The 23,946-nt window shown below is 40.9% G+C and overlaps 1 protein-coding gene and 1 pseudogene across 1 annotated transcript; both read left to right on the forward strand.

Annotated features, from left to right (window-relative positions):
- Nucleotides 1-1,812: 1,812 nt before the first annotated feature.
- Nucleotides 1,813-1,929, forward strand: LOC120097283 (U2 spliceosomal RNA; annotated as a pseudogene).
- Nucleotides 1,930-3,761: 1,832 nt separating this feature from the next.
- LOC134482292 (uncharacterized) lies at nucleotides 3,762-23,563 on the forward strand. Its single transcript, XM_063274954.1, has 3 exons — nucleotides 3,762-3,810; nucleotides 3,990-4,358; nucleotides 23,205-23,563. The coding sequence occupies exons 1-3, from the start codon at nucleotides 3,762-3,764 to the stop codon at nucleotides 23,561-23,563; spliced, it is 777 nt and encodes a 258-aa protein (XP_063131024.1).
- Nucleotides 23,564-23,946: the final 383 nt, after the last annotated feature.

Here is a 23,946-nt window from a genome sequence, read left to right on the forward strand (position 1 = left end):
GCCTGCAGCCTGGCCCCAAACTGCAACTGGCTGTGCAGCTACAACCCCCGCCACAGGCAGACTCTGCAGGAGGCTTTGCACAGCTGTGGCTTCATCAGATCTCCACAAATCACAAAGATGTGGGGAAACAAAAATACCACTGAAGTTCCCACTTTCATTTTGACTGACATGACACTGACTTCTAGAATGCTAAATGTTCAGAAATATCAGCATGCATGACTAAAATATACACTTTATTTTTCCATGTTTGTGCTAATGTCATAGAATATGATCTTTTCTTACATATTGGAGAATCATTTGTATCATTTGTTATAACTCGAAACTGAAAGCAACTGTTTTCATCCTTTGTTTAAAGAGCACAAGACAACACTGAGCTAATCTGCTCAATATGACGTTGATAAATTTATCAATTCATCTAATAAATTACGTGGTAGAAAGGCAAGAGAAATATTATTAGATCAAGATATTATAGAAATGTCTTGATATTTTAAATATATAATACATTTAATTCTGCTGTGTAAAACAAATATTTCATGTCATAACTAGGATCCAAAAGATAATATTTGCAATTTATGTCACAATAACACTTGTAGCAATTGACTCTACCTTATATGCAAAACTTTTCATTAAAACACTGCTTTCAAAGAAGTGCAGGCCGACAGGAGCCGGATGTAGATCTCTCCTGTGAGACACAGCCAGAATACAGCAAATACAGAGGCGAATGCCAGCAGCAAACCACTGAACTGAGAATAGGACCCCCATTGAAGGAATCAGAGAAAGGACTGGAAGAGCTTGAAGGGGCTCGAGACCCCATATGTACAACAATGCCAAGCAACCAGAGCTTCGAGGGACTAAGCCACTACCTAAAGACTATACATGGACTGACCCTGGACTCTGACCTCATAGGTAGCAATGAATATCCTAGTAAGAGCACCAGTGGAAGGGGAAGCCCTTGGTCCTGCTAAGACTGAACCCCCAGTGAACATGATTGTTGGGGGGAGGGTGGCAATGGGGGGAGGATGGGGAGGGGAACACATGTAAAGAAGGGGAGGGGGAGGGATTAGGGGAATGTTTGCCCGGAAACCAGGAAAGGGAATAACATTCGAAATGTAAATAAGAAGTACTCAAGTTAATAAAAAAAAAAAAACATACAATAGGGGACTGATTTATTATATAATAATTAAATGTAAACCAAATAAGTGGTTTATTTTCCAAGGGTTGACTGATTATATTCCACAGTTGAAAACTCTGGCCTGTCCTTGTCTCTGTAAGAACTGGGAATCAGCCATGCCATTCATCCACTTATCATCTCTCCATTGTTTTCGCACAGGAACAGCGGCTTGTGTGACTACAACAGCAAACTGGATGGCCTTCCATTTTCTTTCTAGAGCTTCACAGATTAACTGAAACCTTGTGATTCATTCGGCTTCATCCCCATTGTAACTCCACTTCCTTAAAATATATATTATCCTGGCTTCCCAGACAATAAATAATCCCTCAGGGTCAATAAGACTTTTGTGGACATGGTTAGAAGTTATGTCAACATTCATGTAAGGATCCAGTCACCTCAGAGAGGTCACAGATAGCAGCCATCCTAACCCTTGCTTCTTGGTAGGCTACAGCCATGGAATCAGGTGAGATTGGAAGGTGGCTGTTAGGCATGAGCAGGGGGTACTCTGAAAAGGCATTCTAACCAATCTTGATAGATCTTTTTCCTAATCCCGTTCTGGCTTAATCTTGACTTGAAAGTGTTTTTTTAATAAACATATGAGCTTGAGGACTACACATAGCAGTAATAGAAATTTTTTTTAGATCGCTTCTCGGCCTTTTGGCTAAGATCAAGTGTAGAAATTTTTTTTAGGCAAGACATACAATATTTTTAAATTTAAAAAAAAACACAATATAAATTATTGTCTGCTACAAAGTCTTAAAATCAAAATTGAAATTAAATAAAAAACAAAATGAGAAAACGTTGTATCACTTGAGAAAGGCACCCTTCCATTGTGCTAGGTTCGAATTGACAGCCATCAAGCCTGAATACCATGTGGTCCACCCAGAAATCATATACATATGAATTGCATTATATACTCAGAGCTGGTGTTATCTATATATTCCAGACTCTATATGTAACAACAATTAAAGAAAAGGCAGCAAGACAACATGAATTGGGTGAGGGGCTATGTAGAAGAAGTTGAAGTGAGAAAGGGATATGTTTTATGTTCTTAAGTTTTTTTTTGTTGTTGTTGTTATTTTTGTTTGTTACTTTGTTTTGTTTTTAGAGATCTATAGATCTTGGGAGCAGGATGGTCAGCCCAGACAAACATTTAATTTAAGCGATTTCTTGGTAGATATTGATATGCTTCCTTATTACATTTTTAAACTGAGTCACTTAATTCCACATTCCTCCATCTCTCTCCTTCTATGGTGACCTCCCCTCCCCTCCCCCCACCTCCCTTCATCTTCCCTGTGTCTCCATTACAATATCAAATTACCAAAGTCTGAACCAACACTGCTGCTCTGTTGAGTTGATCCAAACTGATATTTACTTTCCTGGACGTGGAGTCTCAGAGTCCTGCAGGACAGTTGTTTCCTGACTGGTTTCTATGTGGACCTAGTTCAGCCCTGGCAGAGAGGTTCCCCTGTACATATGGTTTGATGATGTGTTAGAAATGGAGAGTGAGATAAAGTGAAAGGGTTGGGGAAGAAGAGAAAGAAGAAAGAAAGGGGAGAGATAGAGAAGGCTAAGAGTCAGAAAGTACGAGGGTGAGAGAAACCTCATCAAGAACTTTCACAGATCAATTTCTCTCAACAGGAATTAATCAGGAAAAGAGAATAATTAGAGAAATGAACAAGTTCACTAGTTTCCATTTACAGTTTAGGTGTTGCATTCACCCCCGTCTCCTGTACCAACTCAAGTAAAATTCTGTTCACACACAAACTTGGTCCTGGCTCCAAATAGAATGAAGAATTCCAGGACTTTCTAGATCCCACCTAAATAAACAGCCTGTCCAGACCGTCTCTGAAGCCTGAAATATATCGTAGTGTGTCCCACAGTATATACACAATGGGAATTTTTTCATTTTGTTCATTTTTGTTTGTTTTTTATTTTGCTTTTGGCAGGGCGGGGGAAGGTTACAAGGGAGGAAGATGGATACGAAGTGCCCTGGATATGGATAGAATTGATTTACATGATGTGAAATGTAGAGAGTGAATAATAATAAAAAACTCAGAAACAAAAACTAAACTTAAATATGGATTTAATAAAGATGCCTGAGGTGATAAGAGTTAGAGTTATGCTGTCCAAATAACAACAACAACAACAACAACAACAACAACAACAACAACAAACAAAAAGAAAAACCAAACTCATTCAGCTTTCCATTGCAGACTTTTCATAGGTGACTTTTTAGTGTAGGTGACTACTTATGAGTGAAACCTATTATTACAGAGAGAGAGGACAACATCTGCTAAGTGTAAACACACAAGCTCATCCATCCCCCATACCCCCTCCCCCAGTCCTAACTTTCACGAGTCCACAAGATGGCAGTGTTTTTTTTGGGATCTTGAGCAAAGATCTCAAGAGGGAGAGAAGTGGGGGATGGGGTGGAGTGGGGAGAAGAAGAGTACAGGAAGAGGAGGAGGGGGCAAAGAAAGGGCTGGCAGAAAGGCTTGGTGCTTCTGAGGTCACGAGAAGATCCCTTCTCTAGTTGCCAACTTAGAGTTGAGGATTTCAGTCCTCAGTGAAGAGGGAGGAGGCGAGAATGAAATCCCTGAGTGTTTCACTGGTGGTCCTGTGGCTCCAGCTAAATGGTAAGTTTGGAAATTCCTTTGGGATCCAGGTGTGAGATGTAAAGTTCTTTCCTGCTCCAGGCAAATGGTAGAAACTCGGGTATTTTAAATCTCCAATTAGGAAGTGAGAAGCCCATGGAAAAGTGTTAGAATCCATATGCATCTAGTCTTGATTTTGTGACCTTTGTCTTTCTGCACAGGGGTGAGCAGCCAGGAGAAGGTGCAGCAGAGCCCAGAATCACTCATTGTCCCAGAGGGAGCCAGGACCTCTCTCAACTGCACTTTCAGCGATAGTGCTTCTCTGTATTTCGCATGGTACAGACAACATCCTGGGAAAGAACCCAAGGAGCTAGTGTCCATCTTCTCCACTGGTGAAAAGGAAGAAGGCAGATTCAAAATTCACGTCATTAAAGCCAATCTACATGTTTTTCTGCACATCAGAGACTCCCAGCCCGGTGACTCTGCTTTCTACTTCTGTGCAGTGAGCACACAGTGCTCCCCAGGCACCTGCAGCCTGCATGCAAACCTACTGTGCAGTACCAGCCCTGACATAGATCACAGACCACACAGTGGAGACATTCTGTTTCCATTCCATTCTATTCTATTCTATTCTATTCTATTCTATTCTATTCTATTCTATTCTATTCTATTCTATTCTATTCTATTCTATTCTATTCTTTATGCTGTGGAATTATAAGCAGGAATAGAGAGGGCTTGATTATCCTGGAACATATTTTAACATTAAGAAAAAAAGTAATCCTGATAGGAAAGGCACATTACTAGTTCAGGTGAAATATTTTCCACTTTTTTTTCTTACATGTGGATGGTTATACAATAATGCACACACTACTAAAGGGCATATGTTGTTAAGCTGGAAGAAAAAACACATGGCCATAAGGTTTACCACATACCATGCCATAAAGACAACCATCAACTCTACAGCCCTGTGCTGCCTTTGCTTTTAAAACCATTCAATAAAAACATTTGTTTTCTAATTTTTGAAAACTAGCTTACGATGTAGCAGGTTTCTCTATGGCAGTTTCATACACATTTACTTTTGGTTGACCCATTTCCAAGCTTGTCCCCTCTACCATTTCCTTGTTCCCCATTCTACCTTGTGCTCCATTACCTCCCTAGTCATCTCCGTGAATGCTCCCTTACACTTTATGTGCAGCTTTCAACACACATTCATAGTCACATGAGTACATAGAGATAAAAATTAGAAACTAAGATTATTCATATGCACTTTTCTATATGAGGACAGAATAATTCACTATAGTATTTTCATGGTAATTCTATAATTTGATTTTTCTCTATTGCTTAATTACACACACATACACACACATATCCACCATATTTTCATTATTCATTCTTTTATTGATGAATATCTAGGATGCCTTCATTCCATAGCAATTTTGAATAGAGTGGAAATAAGCAGAGTTGAACATGTATCTATTAAGTGAGATGCAACGTCCTTCAGATATATTTATCCAGAAATTACATAGATGGAACCTGTAAGTCTTCCTCTTTTAGCTTTTGAGAATACTTCCCACTGATTTCCGCAGTTGTTACATCAGTTTAATGTTTCCATCAATTTCTCCAGACTGCAGTTTTCCCTCTCTATATTCCTCCTAGTTGACCTACCCTCTCCTCCTTCTCAGACACACTTATCCATTTCCCTTCAGAAACGAGTTGGCCTTCCAGGGACAGCAACCAAACACGGAATGATAAGTTACAAAACAACCAGGCAGAAACCTCCATATCAGATCTCGATAAGACAACACAATAGGAAGCAAAGGATCTAATGGGCAGTGAGAGGAGACACTGACACCCAAACTTCCACTGTTAGGTATCCCACAAAAACACCAAGCTAAGAATCCTAATATATTCGTGGAAGACCAAGAACAGACACATGCAAGCTCCATGATTATTGCTTCAGTCCCTGTGAGCCCCTCAGAGCACTGGTTAGTTGATTCTGTGGGCCATTTTTTCCTGTTGCCTTCAACTACTTTGGCTCTACCACTCTTCCTCCCCTACTGGGCTCAGACATTGGCTCCAATGTGAGGAACCCAATGGAGAGCTCCAATGTGAGTCATCCCTCAGACTAATGTTTGCTGTGAATCTCTGCATCTCCTCACATCAATTACTGAAGGACTCCTCTCTCATGATGACTGGGCTAGGCATGATCTACATGTATAGCAGAATATCACTAGGAATCACTTCATTGATTTTTCTTCTATCCTAGGACTCCGGGCTATTTAACTTCCCCATCCTGTTTATCCAGGCAGTGCTGGGCACCGACTTCCTTTGTTGGCATGAACCTCAAATTAGGCCTGACAATGGTTGGTCCTTTTAACACTTTCTGTGCCTCCAGTGCTTCTGCACATCATGCAGACAGGATAGATTGTAAGTCAAAGGCTTTGTGACAAGTTGGTTTCCCAGTGATACCACTGGAAGTTTCTTGGTTTCAGAAGATGTCTGGTTTAAGCTTTGTAACTTTCATTACTAGAAATCCTCACAAGGGTCACCCTAGGAGAATCTGGGAGTTTCTACTACACTAGATTTTTACATTGTCCCTGAAATGCACTCCAGCTCCAGTTATCTCTTACCATATTCTCTCCCCGCCCAACATGTGATGGCTCCTGTTCTCATCCTACCTCACCCTCAGTATAACCGTTAGATATGTTCTACTTCCTCCTCCCAGGAAGATACATGAATCCATCTCAGTGCCCTCCTTTTTACTTATCTTTTCTGAGTCTGTGACTTGTCTCATGATTATCCTTTACAGCTAATCTATTTTTATATGTGAGTACATAGCATGTTTGTCTTTCTGGGTCTTGGTTACCTCATTTAGGATAATTTTTGCTTCTAATTGAATTCCTTTGACCGAAAATTTTATGTTTATGTTGTCATTTTTTTTACAGAGGAGTAGTAACCCACTGTGTAAATGAACCACATTTTCTTGATTAAATCTTTGATTAACAGACAACTAATTTCTTTCCAGTTTCTGGCCATTATGAATAAAACTGCTAAGAACATAGTGGAACAAGTGCCCTTGTGGCGGGATAGAACATCCTTTGGATATTCCGGAGGTATAGTTGTGTCTTAAGGCAGATGGAGTTCCAATTTCCTGAGAAACAATCATATTGATTTCCACAGTGGTTGTGTAAGTTTGCACTCCCACCAGCCATGGAGGAGTGTTCCCCTTGCTCCATGTCCTTGGCAGCGTGAGGTGACATGTTTTTGAGCTTAGTCATTCTGATAGGTGTAAGATAAAATCTCAGAGTCTCTTTGATTTGTATCTCCCTTATAGCTAAGGATGTTGAATATTTAAGTGTTTCTTGGCCATTTAAGATTCCACTATAGAGAATTCTGTTTCGACCTGAACCTCATTTTTAAATTGGATTATTTTGTTTGTTGATGCCTAGTTTCTTGAGTTCTCTATGCATTTTACATATTAGCCTTCTGTCAGATGTAAAGTGGATAAAAATCATTTCTCATTCTGCAGGCTCCACTTCTGTCCTTTTGAAGGTTTCCTTTGATTTACACCAAGTCTCATTTAATAATTGTTGATCTTATTGTCTGGACTATTGGGGGTCTGTTCAGAAATTATCTCCTAGGCCAATGAATTCAAACGTATTCCCACTTTCTCCCCTATGAGACATAGTGTATCTTGTTTTATGTTTATATCTTTGATGCAATTGAAATTGGGTTTATACAGGGTGATAAGTCTAGAACTATTTGGATTCTTCTATATGCCAACACAAAGAAGTAATAACAAAGGTGGTAATATATAACTCAACTTTTTTTTTTATGTTAGATAGATAGTTCATGGCTCTTTGGAGGATTGTCAGACCAAATGGCACAACTTAGTTTAAGGGGTGTGTGTGTGTGTGTGTGTGTGTGTGTGTGTGTGTGTGTGTGTGTATGTGTGTGTGTGTGTGTGTGTAATTTTAGGTGAACATGAAATAATAATACATTTCCTTGAGAATTTATCAATAACATTTATTCTATGATTCACCTCCATCCCCTTGCTTCTGTTTTTGTGTCCATTTCCCTGCCCCAATTAAAGCTCTCTCCTCCTCATTTTTTTTCTTTTTTTCTTTTTTTCAGAGCTGGGGACCGAACCCAGGGCCTTGTGCTGGCTAGGCAAGCGCTCTACCACTGAGCTAAATCCCCAACCCCTCTCCTCCTCATTTTTACACTTCTCATAACATCTGTATCCTGCTATTCGCCTCTCTGGAGGTCCTCTCAAAATGTCTCTTTTTACTTTACTGGTATGTGTAGTTATTTTGGTTTATAACTCACATTTGAATATTTTGAGCTTAGAGCAACCAATGAGAGAGAAAATGACATTTATCTTCTTGAGTCTAGGTTATTATTGAAAGGTGTGTATTGAGTTAAGTCACTTTGTTGTAGTTTTACTGTTTGCATTCTTAGTCATTCTTTGATCTTCAGCATTTATCACATTTGTTTTCTTTCTATAGTTTCTTGGCCACATTTATATTGTAGAACTAGAGTTTCATAAAGGTTACTCATTGTCAGAGCCCGAATGTGCAGAACTAGAGTTTCATAAAGGTTGCTCATTGTCAGAGTCCAGATGTGCAGGGCGGGACGTGCCTGAGGGAGAGCCAGAGATAGGACTTGCCAAACCAGCTATCAGCCCCGAGGACACTGACCATCCGTAGCCACCCCCTCCCCTTCCTTCACCCCCCTGAGTGAGATGAGTCACCCTACCTGCCTGCCGAGCTGCTGGAGAGCACGTACTCCTTGCTGATGTAATTTCGCGCCGAAAGTAACTGTGCACCATTTGAATTGACCAATCATGTGCAACCTCGTGAATGCCCCTTACCTCCCCTATATAAACCCCCGAGTCTGGAGGCTCGGGGTCGATTCCTCTGTCTCCTGTGTGAGATACGTGTCGACCCGGGATCCCGCTAAGACCTGGGATCTCGTTAATAAAGCTACCTCTTGCTGTTACATCAAGAATGGCTCCTTGTGATTCCTGGGGGCACCCCACCCCGAGATCGGAGCGAAAGACGCGGCTCCCCGTTTTGGGGTACGCTCTTTCAATATGTCCCCGCCAGCGGGGACCCAGTTATTCAGGGTCCCAAAGAGGCTTTCTACCTGTGGGCCAAAATGGGGGTGAAGAGAAGAAGGAGACCAAGCAAAAGTTCTGTTGTTAAGGTCTCGTTTATTGAGGGAAATATACAGCATTTAAAGCTCTGAGGCAGGAATAGAAGCAGGAACTGAAGCTTAGGGTGGGGGAGTTTGGGAATTGCCCAAGGATATAAGGTGAATCGCTACACTGCAAGATATCCTCCTATAACAAAGAGGCAACAGTCTTCCAGGGACATGTTCTTTGAAAAGGTCAAACCCTTCTCAGGAATCTGCTCAGGGCCATCTGGTGTTTTGCTCAGGCTGAAACATCTGTCATTGCTCCCAGGGTCTTCCTGGGAGAGGCTTTAGTTCAACAATCTCATATCCATATGGCAGTCATTTCAAGGTTAAACCTCTGTGGCCATGCAGCCCAGAGTCAAGTAGCCACCTTGAGCTATGCAGTCACAAAGCGGCTAGGCCCAAATCCAATATGGCTCACTACATTTATACATTTTTCAGTATTAAGTACTGCTTCCAGTATGGATGGTCTCATAGACATGAGTTCCTTTAGGCTGTTTGTATCATGGATAGTTTACCTTTCTCCTCAACTATGGTAGATAGTTTAGCTCTATACTGTTCTCTAGGCTGGCTTGTATAGTCTTTTAGAACTTGGTATACATTGCCCCAGTCTCTGATAGCTATTAAAGTTTCCACTGTGAAATCATGTATTGTTATGATGCATTTTCCTTCATATATAACTTGTGTTTTCCTTTGCAGCTTTCAATATTCTTACATCTGTATGCTTAGGATTATAACTATGATACTCTGTAGGGACCTTTTTTGGTCTTGTTTATATGATGCTTATGTACTTTTTGTATCTATATTTTGTTAGTTTGGAGAAGTTTTCTTCTATGATCTTTTTGAAGAGCCATTCTATGCCACTAACATGGAATGTTCCTTCATCTATGCCTATAATTTGAAGATATGTTTTTAAATTTTATCATCATCATTGTTATCTTTGTTGTTGTTGCTACTACTACTACTACTACTACTACTACTACTACTACTGTTTTGTGTGCATGTGTGTTTTACCTACATGTGTGTCTATGCATTATATGTGCCTGGTACCCAAAGAGGCTGGAAGAGAATGTCAGATCCCCTATAAACGAGTCACATGGCTGTGAGCCATCATATCAGGGCTAGGAATTGAGCCAAGGTCCTCTGGAAGAGCAGTTAACACTTTTACCTGTCAAGCCTTCTCTCAAGCTTTATCAACACTCAAGTCTTTTTATGATGCTTCACAGTTCCTGCATGTTTCTTTTGTTTGAAAAATGCATTTGCTTTATCTTTGAACCATGGTATTCTCTCTTTTGTTGAATCATTCTATTTGTAAGGTTTATGCTTGAGATTTCTCAATGCCTTTTTAAGATTTTTGATTCCATCATCATTTCAGCTTGAATTCTGTTTAATATTTCTATTTCTCTATTGAATTCAGTTTTGAAATCTTGGATTGTTTTCATTGTTTCATTTAGCCTTATATTTTGTTTTCTTGAGCATCACTCAAACATTTATTTCATTTAAGATAAATTTATTTTTCTTTCTTTCTTTTATTACTTTTAATTTTTACCATCCTGCCTTTGGCTCCCTCCTGGTCAACAACGCCCACAGTGCCTCATCCCATTTCTCCTCCCCCCCTCCCCGTCTCCAAGAGGATGCTCCTTCCTCCCTTGCCAGGCCTCCCCAACTTTCTGGGGCCTCAAGTCTGTACTATTAGGTGCCACATCTTCTCCAGTTGAGGCCAGACCATGCAGTCCTTTGCTCTATGTGTCTAAGAGTAGGGTGGGAGTTGGGGGCTTGGACCAGCTTATATATGCTGTCTGGTTGGTGGCTCAGTGTCTGGGAGATCTCAGGGGTCTGGGTTAGTTGAGACTGCAGGTCTTCCTATGGAGTTACCCTCCTCCTCAACCTCTTCCAGCCTTTCCCTAATTCAACCACAGGGTCCCTGACTTCAGTCTATTGGGTGGGTGTAAGTATTTGCATCTGTCTCAGTCAGCTGCTTGTTTAACCTCTCAGAAGACAGCCATGCTAGGCTCCTGTCTGTAAGCATACCATAGCATAAAGAATATTCTCAGGCCTTGGAGCCTCCCCTTGAGATGGATCCCGAGTTGGGCCAGTCACTGGACCTCCCTCCCCTCAGTCTAGTCTCCACTGTGGTCCCTTTAATTCTTTCAGACAGGAACTATTCTGGGTCAGAGTTTTTGACTGTGGGATGTCAACCCCACCTGATACCCAGTCTTTCTACTGGAGGTGGACTCTACAAGTTTGCTCTCCCTGTTGTCGAGAATTTCATCTAAGGTCTTCCCTTTCAGTCCTGGGAATCTCTCACCTCCCTGGTCTCTGGTACTTTCTAGAGGGTTCCCCCAACCTTCCCTCTTCCCCCAAGGTTGCACATTCCCATTCATTCTGCTGACCTTCAGGGCTTCTCTCCTGTCTCTTCCCACCATATCTGATCATTCCACCATTTCCTCTCCTCCTCCCCTCTTCCACTCAGGTCCCTTCCTCCCTCTGCCTCCCAAAATTGTTTTCTTCTTCTTACCAAGTGGGATTGAAGCATCCTTTTGTTTGTAATCCTTCTTGAGTTCTATGGATTGTATCCTAGGTATTCTGTGTTTTTGTTGTAGTTGTTGTTGTTGTATTTATTTTTTGGCTAATATCTACTTATTAGTGAGTAAATACCATGCATATCATTTCGGGTCTGAGTTACCTCACTCAGGATGGCATTTTCTAGTTCCATACATTTGCCTGCAAAACTCATGATGTCGTCATTCTTAATAGCTGAATAGTGTTCTATTGGACAACTGAACCACATTTTCTGTATCTATTCTTCTGTTGTGGGACATTTGGGTTGTTTCCAACTTCTGGCTGTCACTATGAACATAGTGGAGCATGCACCCCTGTGGTGCTGTATCTTTTAGGTACATGCACAAGAATGGTATAGCTAGGTCTTCAGGTAGATATATTTGCAATTTTCTGAGGAACCTCCAGATTGATTTCCTGAGTGGTTGTACCAGTTTGCAATCCCACCAGCAAAAGAGGAGTGTTCCTCTTTCTCCACATCTTTGCCAACATGTTCTGTAGCCTGAGTTGTTTAGCCATTCTGATTGGTGTAAAGTGGAATCTCAGAGTTGTTTTGATTTGCATTTTCCTCATGACTAAGACTTTGTACATTTCTTCATGGAGCTGTGACCTTGTTTCATCTTTAAACTCCTTGGATTCTTTAGTGAATTTTGTGATGGTTCTTTTAAGTTCTATGGTATGAGGAGATTCATAGAGGTAATTCTGGTTTTGGTGGATGTGGAACATACTGTCTTGATCTTTCATATTTTTGTGGGGTTTTTTTGTGATTAAAGTTGGGCATAGAGACTTCTTTAATTGGTTGTTTATATTGTGATGATAGACTAGGTTGAGCTGGTACACAGGATCTACCACTCTGACAAAACTCAGAGGATGGACAACACACAAGTAGGACTCAGTACTCTAAGGTGGGTCCCTGGTAGTGGATATAGGTAGGTTTCTGGGTAGGAAAGAGTGCATTCCCGAAGTGTCAGGCATACTTGGCAGGCTGTATAAAGACTGGATTGACTCTTGAGGTTAGATATTAAGAGTAAGAATTTTCTAAAGAAGTTTCCCCTCCATGGCCCCAATGAACAAGCTCATAAGTGAAGAGGCCCAATTCTCCAGTCTGCTTGCGGTGAGGATCAAAGATTTCTTATCTTAAATTGTCTTTGCAGAGTGTCAGATTGTCTATCTCTGAATCTTATCCAGACTTTTATTTTCTCTTTGCTTAAAGCCCAACCTAGAGAAGTCTCCTCTCCCCTCTCACATTTTCAACACCACTGTTAGGATCCTTACTTTCTTTCAGAAGTTTAAAATCTAGTGTTTTGAAGTTTCATCTGGCTCTGTTGTTTACTTTACAACTCCTGTTCTTTTGCATATCCCTCCTTTCACCTGGCAGCCTCACACTTGGTGCTTTGTTTTAGGTTCACAGTGGTGCAGGAAGTGTTGTGTGTGCCAGCCATTCTCCAGCTCTTCAGGGGAAACTGTTTATCTAATTACATACATTTTATTACAAGTCCCACACAGGGAGGTATGTATCTTACAGACTGTGCTTCAAGTTTAGTTCCACGCTTCTTTTAGCCACTTCCTAAGCCCATGTGCTTGTTGTTTTCATTCTTCTCATTATTACAGAGTTTTTGAGACATGTCTCCCCTTATGTCACAGGCAGGACTTAATCTCACATGCTTTTGAGCCTGAGTCCCCTCTGGAATTTTAAGTATGTGCCATTCTGATTATCCCAGTCCTCAGGGTTGATGTTTAGTGAAAAATGAACACTGTTATTATTGTCATGGATAATGTAGTCTTGAAGAAAACAGTTTGAGTATGAGCATCTTTCCCTCATCTGTTCCCTTTGTACTTGTTGATGTTGAAGGTCTGGTCAAACTGTATTTTGTGGATGCTTAGCTTTTCATGCACCAGCTTTGGCAAGATCTCAAAGCTGAACATAGGACAGCTTAGGAGGCATAGAAGACTGATATCTCCTGGGAATCCTGGAATGTGAAATACACAGGGTTGTTCCTACAAAGGAATGAATGTAAAATCTGTTATTTGCCTGGAAATCTGGAAGCAGAAGTGGTTAATAGCCTGGTGACATTTACACTACCTGTGTAGTCAGAGACCACAGCAATCTGCTCCCCAAGTCCGTACTTTATTATAAGCTTGTTTTCTCAGTCATTCTACTGAATGCATCATTATAGAAGGTGTACCAGGTACTTTACCAAGAGTTTCAATGTTGTCATATCCAATCTTTAGTTTCCTTTGTGCCTCAGTGAGAGTTATATATATTTTATTGTGTATGCAGGATTGAGTTTATTACCACCAGTAAATCTTTCATCAAATTGTCCTGCAGTTAAATATGCCTAAAAAAATAATCAACTCAATGGCAGCTTACCAAAGTGAGGAACCAACACCTGCTACTAGTTATATTGATACAAACTGCCTGCTTGCATCTACAATCTTTACTCTCCTGGATGTGGAGGACTCACAGAGTCCTGCAGGTCAGTTGTTTGCTGACTTGTTTCTATGTGGACCCAGTTCAGCTCTGGCACAGATATTCCCTTGGTATGTATTGGTTTTATGGCTATGTTAGATACAGAGATTGAGATAAGGTGAAAGGGTTAGGGAAAAAGAGAGAAGGAAGAAAGGGGAGAGAGGGAGAGGGAGGGGAGTCAGAAAGAGGGAGGGTGAGAGAAACCAAATCTAGGACATTCAAAGATCAACTTTACTCAATAAGACTTCATTCAAGAAAAGATAATAAAAATTTAGACACATGAACAAGTTGCCTAGGTTTTCTTTAGAGTTTAGGTGTTCAACATCTATCCTGCTCCAACCTAAGTAAAGTTGTTTACACACAAGTGTGCTCTTGGCTCCAAATGGAACGAAGAATTCCAGGTCTTTCTAGGCTCTGGTCTAGAAAAAACAGTCTGTCCAGCCATTTGTAAGCCTTGAAGATGTATTTGAATGGGAGTGACAAGGGTTAGAATTGTGATGTAGATAAGGCCCTCCCTTAGGTTTCCATGGCTGACATTTCATAGTGATTTTTCAGAGCAGTTGGCTGACCGCCCGTGTGCTATACTTCTTATTACAGAGAAAGGAGATATCTGTTAAGTGTGTACACACAAGCTCACCTCACTCCCAATCCTGATTTGGGGCAAATGTCTCTTCAGTACTCCAGTTGAACTATCAAGGAGTTTTACTTGTATTAGTAGTTACATTAGAAGAATTTACACTTTGACTCTTTCTTTGGTAACTATCATGAGCCCACAAGGTGGCAGTGTTTTACAGGGATCCTGAGTAAATTTCTCAAGTGGGAGAGAAGGGTGAAAGGGTTGGGCAGGAAGAGGAGGGAGGGGTAGAGAGAGGGCTGGAGGAAAGGCTTGGTGCTGTTTAGGTGGTGAAGACTCACTTTTCTGATTGCTAGTAAAGCTGCTTTTCATGGTTCCTAAAGTAGGAGATGTGGAAACTTGTATGTGACTTTATGAGTTCAGGGTTGAGAATCTGAAATCCTCAGTGAAGAGAGAAGAGGAGAGAATGAAATCCTTGAGTGTTTCACTAGTGGTCCTGTGGCTCCAATTAAATTGTGAGTTTGGGAATTTCTTTGGGATACAGGTGTGATATGTAAAGTTGTTGCTTATTCCAGGCTAGTGGTAGAAACACAGATGCTCTTAATCTCCAGTTAGATGATAGAAACACAGATGTTCTTAATCTCTTGTTAGGGGTCAGAGACCCATGGAAATGGAATGTTAGCATCCATATGTATCTAGTCTTGATTGTATGACCTTTGTCTTTCTGCACAGGGGTGAGCAGCCAGGAGAAGGTGCAGCAGAGCCCAGAATCCCTCATTGTTCCAGAGGGATCCATAGCTTCTCTCAACTGCACTTCCAGTGATCCTAATTTTCAGTACTTCTGGTGGTACAGACAGCATTCTGGGGAAGGCCCCAAAGCACTGATGTCCGTCTTCTCTAATGGTGAAAAGGAAGAAGGCAGATTCACAGCTCACTTCAATAAAGCCAGCCTGCATGTTTCCCTGCACATTAGAGACTCTAAACCCAGTGACTCTGCTCTCTACTTCTGTGCAGTGAGCACACAGTGATCCCTAGCCACCTGCCGCCTGCCCCCAAACCTACCTTGCTTTGTTAAGATCTAACAGAGAGCACAAACCACACAGAGAAGAAACTCTATTTCTATTCTGCATATGTGCAAATGTTGTAAAGAGGAGTTGATTGGTAAAATACTTGAACATCTTAAAAATAAGTGATCCTTAAGGGAAAGGCAAACTACTGGTTTGGTTGACTATTTTCCACTTTTCTCACCTGCTGATGGTTATAGAACAATTATACACTCTTAATGTGTATGTCTTGTTGAGGTGCAAGACGAGCACATGGCCACAAGACTCACCACATATCATTCCATAAAGACAACTGTCAACTCTACAGCACTCATCCTTCATTGACTTTTAAAATATTTTAATAAAAATTGTTTACTAATTTGTAAAAAGCAGCTTACAAAGTAGCAGGTTTCCCTATGGAATTTCCAGACATATTTACTTTCGGGCGACCCATACTGAGTTTTCTCTTCCATTACCTCTTCTTTCTCATTCCCACCTCAGCCTCCTTGTACCTGGTATCTCCTCTTCCACTTCTGTATCACGTGTTCTATTCTCTTCCCGTTCTTCTTCCTATGTTTCCCTTTCCCTCTCATTGGTAGTTTTCTAATGTCCTGGTGTCTACATATGCACTCTCCTATTCACACAAGTGAATACAAAGAAAAACCAGAAGCTAAGATTTGCACATGCTATTCTCTCTGAGCCCAGATAACTCACTTATAGTATTTTCAAATTGCGTACATTTCAGGCAAGTTCTATAATTTTATTTTCTTTATTGCTGAATAATACTCGTTCACCTGTCTGTCTGTCTATTGAGAAACATCTCTACCAAACTCTTCTTATCCATTCTTTTGTTGGTGAACATCTAGGCTGTGTTTGTTCCCTAGCAATTGTGAATAGAGCACAATAAACAAGGCTGAGCAAGAGTCTCTGTAGTAGGATATAGACCTTTAGATAAGTGCCCTGGAATTACATAGCTGGACCACATAACACTTCCTCTTTTAGGCTTCTGAGACCCCTCCCCACTGATTAGCATAGATGTTACATCAGTTTATGCTTCCAGCCATGGTGAATGAAGGCTGCCTATTTTCCAACATCCTCACCAGCATTTGTCATCATTTGATTTCTTGATCATAGCTATTCTAAATGGGAATAAATGACAAAAATCTCATATAGTTTAATTTTCATTTCTCTGATGACTAAGGATGTTCAGTGCTGTGTTCTATTCCAAAGCCCATTTTTAGATTAATTTTTTAAATTGTTGAACAAGAACAGACTGTGTGTGTGTGTGTGTGTGTGTGTGTGTGTGTGTTCGCACACGAGCATGTGAGTGTGTATGTAGTGTTTAATCCTCTGTCAGATAAGTAGCTGGCAAGATTTTCTCTCATTTGTAGTTTATCTTTTGCACAGTTAACCGTTTCAGTCACTACTTTCCTGTATTTATTTTTGAGACAGGATTTTGTTGTGAAGCCTAAGCTTGCCCAGATTTTTTTTTTACATTTTTATTGGTTATTTTGTTCATTTACATTTCAAATAATATCGCGTATAGAGGGCCACTGCCACCACAAGATGGCGCTGGCTTCCACTGGGCCCCGCGTGGAAGGCCAGGATAGCTTCCGCCATTACAAGATGGCGCTGGCCTCCGCCGCGCCAGCCGACTTCCTTTCAGGAAGTTAACTGTGTGCACATGTGCAAGAGTGCCTTTGTGCCAGGTCTTTGCCCACTCCGGGGCGTGCCTAATGAGATCATGGGTAAGCGACCAATCAGGTGTGGATGCGCCGCGCTAGGGTGTATATAAGCCGCGCCATGGGGGCGCACAGGGCTCTCCTTAAGATTTCAATAAAAGTTTTTGCTACAGCAAGGACTCTTATGTCCCCGCGTGTTTTCTTGCCGGCGAGAGGTCGTGCGTGGGACAATCGCCCTTCCTGGTTTCCCCTCCAAAAAACTCTCATTCTACCCCCTCCCCCTGCCTCCATGAGGGAGTTCCTCCACCCACCAACCCATTCCCGCCCCATTGCCCTAGCATCCCCCTATGCTTCTGGACATGGTCTCTATAGGTTCTTTTCCCTTTGTTGTGTATTTCAGCTAATGTCATCCCCGTTGGGTGCTGGGAGCCTCTTGCTTTTCTGCCATCTGGGACTTCCCTAGTTCCCCATCTCCCATTGCTACACATCTCCGTTCAATTTCCTGACCCTCTGTACATCTCCTCCCATTTCCTCCCACACCCAATCCTGCACCTTTTCCTTCTCCCCCTTCTCTCTTCCTCCCAAGTCCTTCCTACCCTCTAAACCCATGATAATTTTCTTCACCATTCTAAATAGGACTGAGGCACCCACACATTGGTCTTTCTTCTTGACCATCATATGGTCTCTAAGTTGTATAATAAATATTCTGAGCTTTTTTCCTAATATCCACTTATCAGTGAGTATGTACCATGTGTGTTCTTTTCTGACTGTGGGATTACAATACAGGCTTCTGCCACCATTAAGTATCTCCATTTCTTGCTTTTTAAATGGAAGTGCTGAAATGTTCCCTTACTTAGCATATTCACCCTAGTGCTCACTAAAGCTTTACCACAAATCGTTTCAGTAGTTGTGGTTTTTATCAAGCATTGTTACATGAAAGTGTTATCATATGGTGACAAATCGTTAGAGTTAGTAATGTACTTCTTTCTTCTCAGTCTCTCAAGGCACTGTTTAGGTAGTACATCGGTTCTGAAAAACCTGGATAAGAAGGATTGGGTATTTTGTTTACTTTTGTTCACAGAAACACTTACTATATGGATAATTACTAAATAGATAACATAATAAGGATTGTTTTTACATGCTCAGTGTTTAGAAGTGGAGACTTTCAATCAATATTTTCAAGCTATGGAAGAGTAATTTGAAACAATCCAAACTTATAGCTACAACACAACATATTTTACTGTGGGAGATAAATATAAAGGAAAGAGCAGTCATTCTTTTTTCTTAATCTGTGTGAAAGTATCAGGTCACCTGGAACTAAGGTTAGAGATAGCTGTGAGTTGCCATGTAGGTGCTGAAAATCTAACACGCGTTCTCTCGAAGAACTGCTAGTGCTCTTAAACACTGAGCCATTTTTCCCTCCAGCCCCATGGAACAATCATTTCTAATTCACAATATGGCCACTGTTATATTTCCCATGCTTCAGTGTATGCCCCATAATGGAGATATGGGTAGCACAATATAGATATAGTGTGTTATAGGAAAAGAAGACATGAAGTCTGTAGAGGAGCTTAGAAAGAGTATATATATATATATATATATATATATATATATATATATATATATATACTCAAATATGAAATGTCATTGAGGAAGAGTAAAAGTTTTGTAGAAATTTGTTCAGCCTCTTATTTTATAATTTATGACTTTATGACATTTTGGCAAAACTCCAGGATAATGTTTCAATTTGAATATTGACTATATTACTACAAGGCATGTGGTGGTTTGCTTGAGAATGTTCCTCATACTCTCACATATTGAACACTTGGTTCCCAGGTAGTAGCACATTTTGCAGTGACATGCAGGAGAGGAGGCCATGCTTGAGGAAGTTATTCCCTGGGCTGGGCTTTGAGAGTTACAGCATCATCCTGCTTCCAGTTCACTCTCTGCTTCCTGCTGTAGCTGCTGTGCCTTCTGTCTGCAGTCATGTGTTCCTCCCACTAAGATGGACTGTTCTGGAACCTAAGCCAAAATACAGTCTTCCATAAGTTTCTTTTGGCCTCAGATTTTTTCCCCACAGTAACAGAAAAGAAACTGATTTAGGGTCATTTGCTATGTGATTTAGTTTGATAAGTATTTCAGTATTTGTTTCAGGATTAAAAAAATAACACAGTGCCTTAAATTGAGTTTCTGAGAAGGAAAATCTGAACTTGGGAACATTTTTTGCCAATGAATAATTGAGGAAATCAGACTGAGACAGAGAGGCTGGGTGTGGAAATAGTACAGCTGCTGACTTGATTCGATTTGATCTTTCTTGGAGTTCTGGAGCATGGGCTCCATCACAGAGATTCTAAGGGAACATTGGACATAAGTGAGGAAGACTCGCCCTGAGATGTCTGGAAAGAATAGATAAATTCGTGAACAATAAGAATCACTATCTTGGTAAATCAATAAGCTTTTAAGATGAGCAAAGGATAAAGAACAAAATTAATGGAAATAATCATAAAAATAAAATGATATAACTTTATAATTACCCCAAGTGTAAAGGTCCTATTTATCAATTAAAAGAGTTTTGCAAACACTAAAAACAAATGCTCAGCAGGATGCTACCTGCGAGACACTCACCTCACGGGCAAAGGTGTACACGTACTGAAAGTGAAAAGATGGAAATTATTCTAAGAAGATGGAGCTCAAAAGCAAGCAGAATCAGCTCGATTCGTACCTGACAAAGCAGACTTTAAGCCCCAACCAGTCAGAAAACACAAGGCACGTGGACAAAGGGAACAGTCCAGCAAGAACATAGAGCAAGTGTAAAAATATGTGTGCCAGTTGTCAGTGCATCCAATTCTGTAAAGTCAAGTGTACTAGATATAAAGAAACAGACTTGCTCAGATATAATAATGAGTACAATAGTGAGTAACTTCTATCTTATTATGACCAATAGGTAAACTATCCACACAAAAAATCAGCCATGGGACCTTAAAGATAAACTTCACATAAAATGAACAGCTTAAGGACATCTGTGAATATTTCATTGAATGGCCACAAAGTACATAATATTCTTGGCAGCCCATCTAATCTTCCCTAAATGAGACCACGTTTAGGTCCAAAGAAAATTTTAAGAAGAGAAAAATTTAGAACAATTTCTTATGTATTATCACACATGAACTATTCAGAACACATTACACAAGTTAGTAGCAAAAATATACCTCCAGCACTCCAATTCAAGTTTCAAATATTACACTTATTTTCATAGGGTTTCCCAAAGTTGAGGAGTATTTCTGTTTATTCTGAGACAATTAACAGTCAAAAATATTTCATAAATTTTGCACACATATGTAATTCAAATATATATTATACACTAATATAAACTTATGAAACTAGACAATTATAAGGTTATGATTAAAATTATTATTTGTATTATATTATCTGATAGGATTCTGTTGTTTAAAATATTAGAACAGTTTCACATGTAGAATTCAAGCATTTGCGCATAGGATATCTTTAATTCAGTTTGACAAAAAATTAAGGAATGATTTTATTCTAAAATATATTTACAATTACCTAAATCCCGTATTTATATGGAATCCTTGCATTTTTGTCATAGTGTCTAGAGCTATAAGATATGCCTTAAATTACATTGGAATATTTCACTTACTTCTGGAATAGATAAGGAGGCTCACTGCAGTCTGGGGAATTCTGTAGTGGACACTCAAAAACAAGTATTCTGTGAACTGAATAGAAAGTGGCCAGTGCATCTGTGTTATGTGTAACATTCAGCCTGGCCCTTCCTCTCCGTTGCATCAAAGACTCATGCTCTCAGTTTCCTGGCTGCTGGCAGGCTATACCTTCTTCGTGATATACTGCCTTTCCTTTCCCTCTGGTGCCGTTTTGAGAACTTTGTTCCTCCTTTACAACATTTTTGTCCCTTGAGTTAGTCAGGTTTACATTTCTCAGAGATAAAATTTTCTCAACTGCAGTAACAACATTTAGCATTATATGTACATTTTAACAACAAGTTCTGTAATTAAAGAATTGTTAATTATAGGGCCAACTCTAGGAAGAACTATCTAGACTTAGTCATGTCACATAACTGAAACTTAACACAACTTGACCAGATTTCTCCATTTGCCCTTCCCCTCCACTCCTGCCAAAACAACTTATCACTGACACAGAGTGGAGTATACCAGAAATGCTTATTTTCTCACACTCATGGGGAGCTGGAAACAGAAGGTCAAGCTATTGGTGGCTTCCCTTTCTCCTGAGTCCCTTCTCTAGCTCCATATGTCACTAGTAGCGAATGATGCTAATGACAGGGGCACATGACTTGGCCATGTATTCAGATGGATTCCTTCCATTGTTTGAGTGAGGAAGAATATGAGAAAGAAAAGAAGGAGGAGGAGGAAGGGGAAAAGAAGGAGAAAGAAGAGGAAGAGGAAGGAAGAGGAGAAGGAGAAGATGACAATGAAGATAATGAAGAAGAGAAAGCTTTCATTTGCAGGAGCAGTGGAAATTGCAGCAAGGTGAAGCTTATAGGAGAGCTGACAGTGGAGCCGCACTGCTGTTTGTGTCTGTGTGAGAAGCCTTGCAAGCACCTCCCACAGTTTGAAGCTCAGAGGGACTGTGGACACTCAGAGGAGTGTCTCTGAAGAGTCACATGCTTCTGTCTTGTAGTTTTGATGCTAATTCTCTGTATTTACGTGAAATTCTGAAACAGAACTGGTTCACTGAATTTCCTTTCTAGTCATCACAGCAGATCCCATTTCTGCTGTTTGCTAACTTAATGACAACCTCATTCCAGCACAAAACACAGCATTCACAGAAGAGCACACACACATTCTCGGAGACTGTGATAACTGCAAGAACTTCAGCTACGGCTCTTAAAGGTGTTTTGTAAATGCTGCCCTCAGGAACCCTTGTGGATTCTGACCTGACTCACATGTCAGTTTCACTCTAAGCTTGAACCAGGGTTGATAGAACTCCTTGGTCCCAAGTCAGGATTTTTTCAAATGGCCTTGCTTGCCTATTGGTCATCACTGAAAGAAGGAAATAATTCAGCATGAGAGCTGCCTTATCATCTTCCAGCTGCATAATGGCAGTTTCCCCAGCACCTGCAGCTGACCTGGAACCCTTTGGCTGAGTCCTGGGAAGCCCAGGGAAAGAAAGACTGCAGGACTGTCCTAGGTCCTTGTGGATGTAACAACACCCTCACCCCATCCTTATAAGGAGCCACTGCCACCCTTTCCACACACAGACACATTCCTATGGAGAGAGTCTGTCCTTTACTGTTTTGGAATAAAGAGCCCAGCCTGTAGACATCAGCCTCTAGTCTCCTTTCCTGCCTTCTGTCTCCCTTCAGGACCTCAGAAATCTAACAAGAGTTCAGTAAGGGCAGAGACTACAACAGCATTGCAGTCCAGCAGTGCACACTGCTCCCCACTGCAGCCATGCTCTCTTAGCAAGAAGATGGGGCCACCAGCAGATGTCAGGGTTCCTCTTCCTCAGATCTTGACTCAGATGCAGACTCTGGTTTGAAATCAGAGAGATGGGGGAAAGGAGGGAGGAGGACACATGGTTGGGGAGAGAAGGGGAGGGACGATGGGGAGGGTGGTGTCTGAACTCACTTCTGAGATCTTCAAGGCAGATACTCAGAAACCAACCAAGCTGAGCAGGCCTGGAGCTCATCCTTTGGGATCTGATCTTCATAGGGAAGAATGCACAGATTCCTGGGGGTGTCGATGGTGACACTGTGGCTGCAACTGACAAGTGAGTTTGGGTTTCCAGTGAGGGGAACAGGGACAGCAAACTTCATAGCCCACATGCATGTGAGGTGGAGTCTTTTTAATAATATGGAAATACAGTTTGAAAATGTAACCACTAACTGTTCTCTGGCCTGTGTTTCTATGTAGGGATGAACAGTCAAGTAGCAGAAGAGAATCCTTGGGCCCTGAGGATCCTCGAGGGTGAAAACGTCACTGTGAACTGTAGTTACAAGACATCCATAGCTGCCCTACTGTGGTACAGACAGAAGTCAGGCCAAGGTCCTGCCCTGGTAGTGTTAATACGTTCCAATGAGAGAGAGAAGCACAGCGGGAGACTAAGAGCCACCCTTGACACCTCCAGCCAGAGCAGCTCCCTGTCCATCAGTGCTGCTCAGTCTGCAGACACTGCTGTATACTTCTGTGCTACAGATGCACAGTGTGGGGCAGGCACCTGCAGCCCTGACACAAACCCTCAGGGCTGCTTCCTAGACCCCAACTGTGGGTGAAATGCTTCTGTGTCGTCTGAATGTAATGCTTTTAAATTTGCAAGTTTTAAACTTTATTATTCTAACCAGTGTTGCAAAGAAAAGACACAGGAAATGGATACCTGATACCCAGAAATTCCAAGAAGGAGTTGGTAATGATCTCCATGGTAATTACACAGAGCTACACTGGTTAGGCAAGATTTTGGGAAATGGGCAGATTCCACTTCAGCTTATATTCTACTGTGGATAAAACAAAAACAAAAGAAAAGAAAACAAACAAAAAACAAAATAACTCACACACACACACACACACACATACACAAAAACATAAAACAAGACAGAAAGGCATAAATCCACAGTGTCAAAAACAACAGTGTCTACACAACACTACATCTAAGCTCGAA

The sequence above is a fragment of the Rattus norvegicus genome, chromosome 15 (assembly GCF_036323735.1).
Source record: "Rattus norvegicus strain BN/NHsdMcwi chromosome 15, GRCr8, whole genome shotgun sequence".
NCBI classification, from domain to species: Eukaryota; Metazoa; Chordata; class Mammalia; order Rodentia; family Muridae; genus Rattus; species Rattus norvegicus.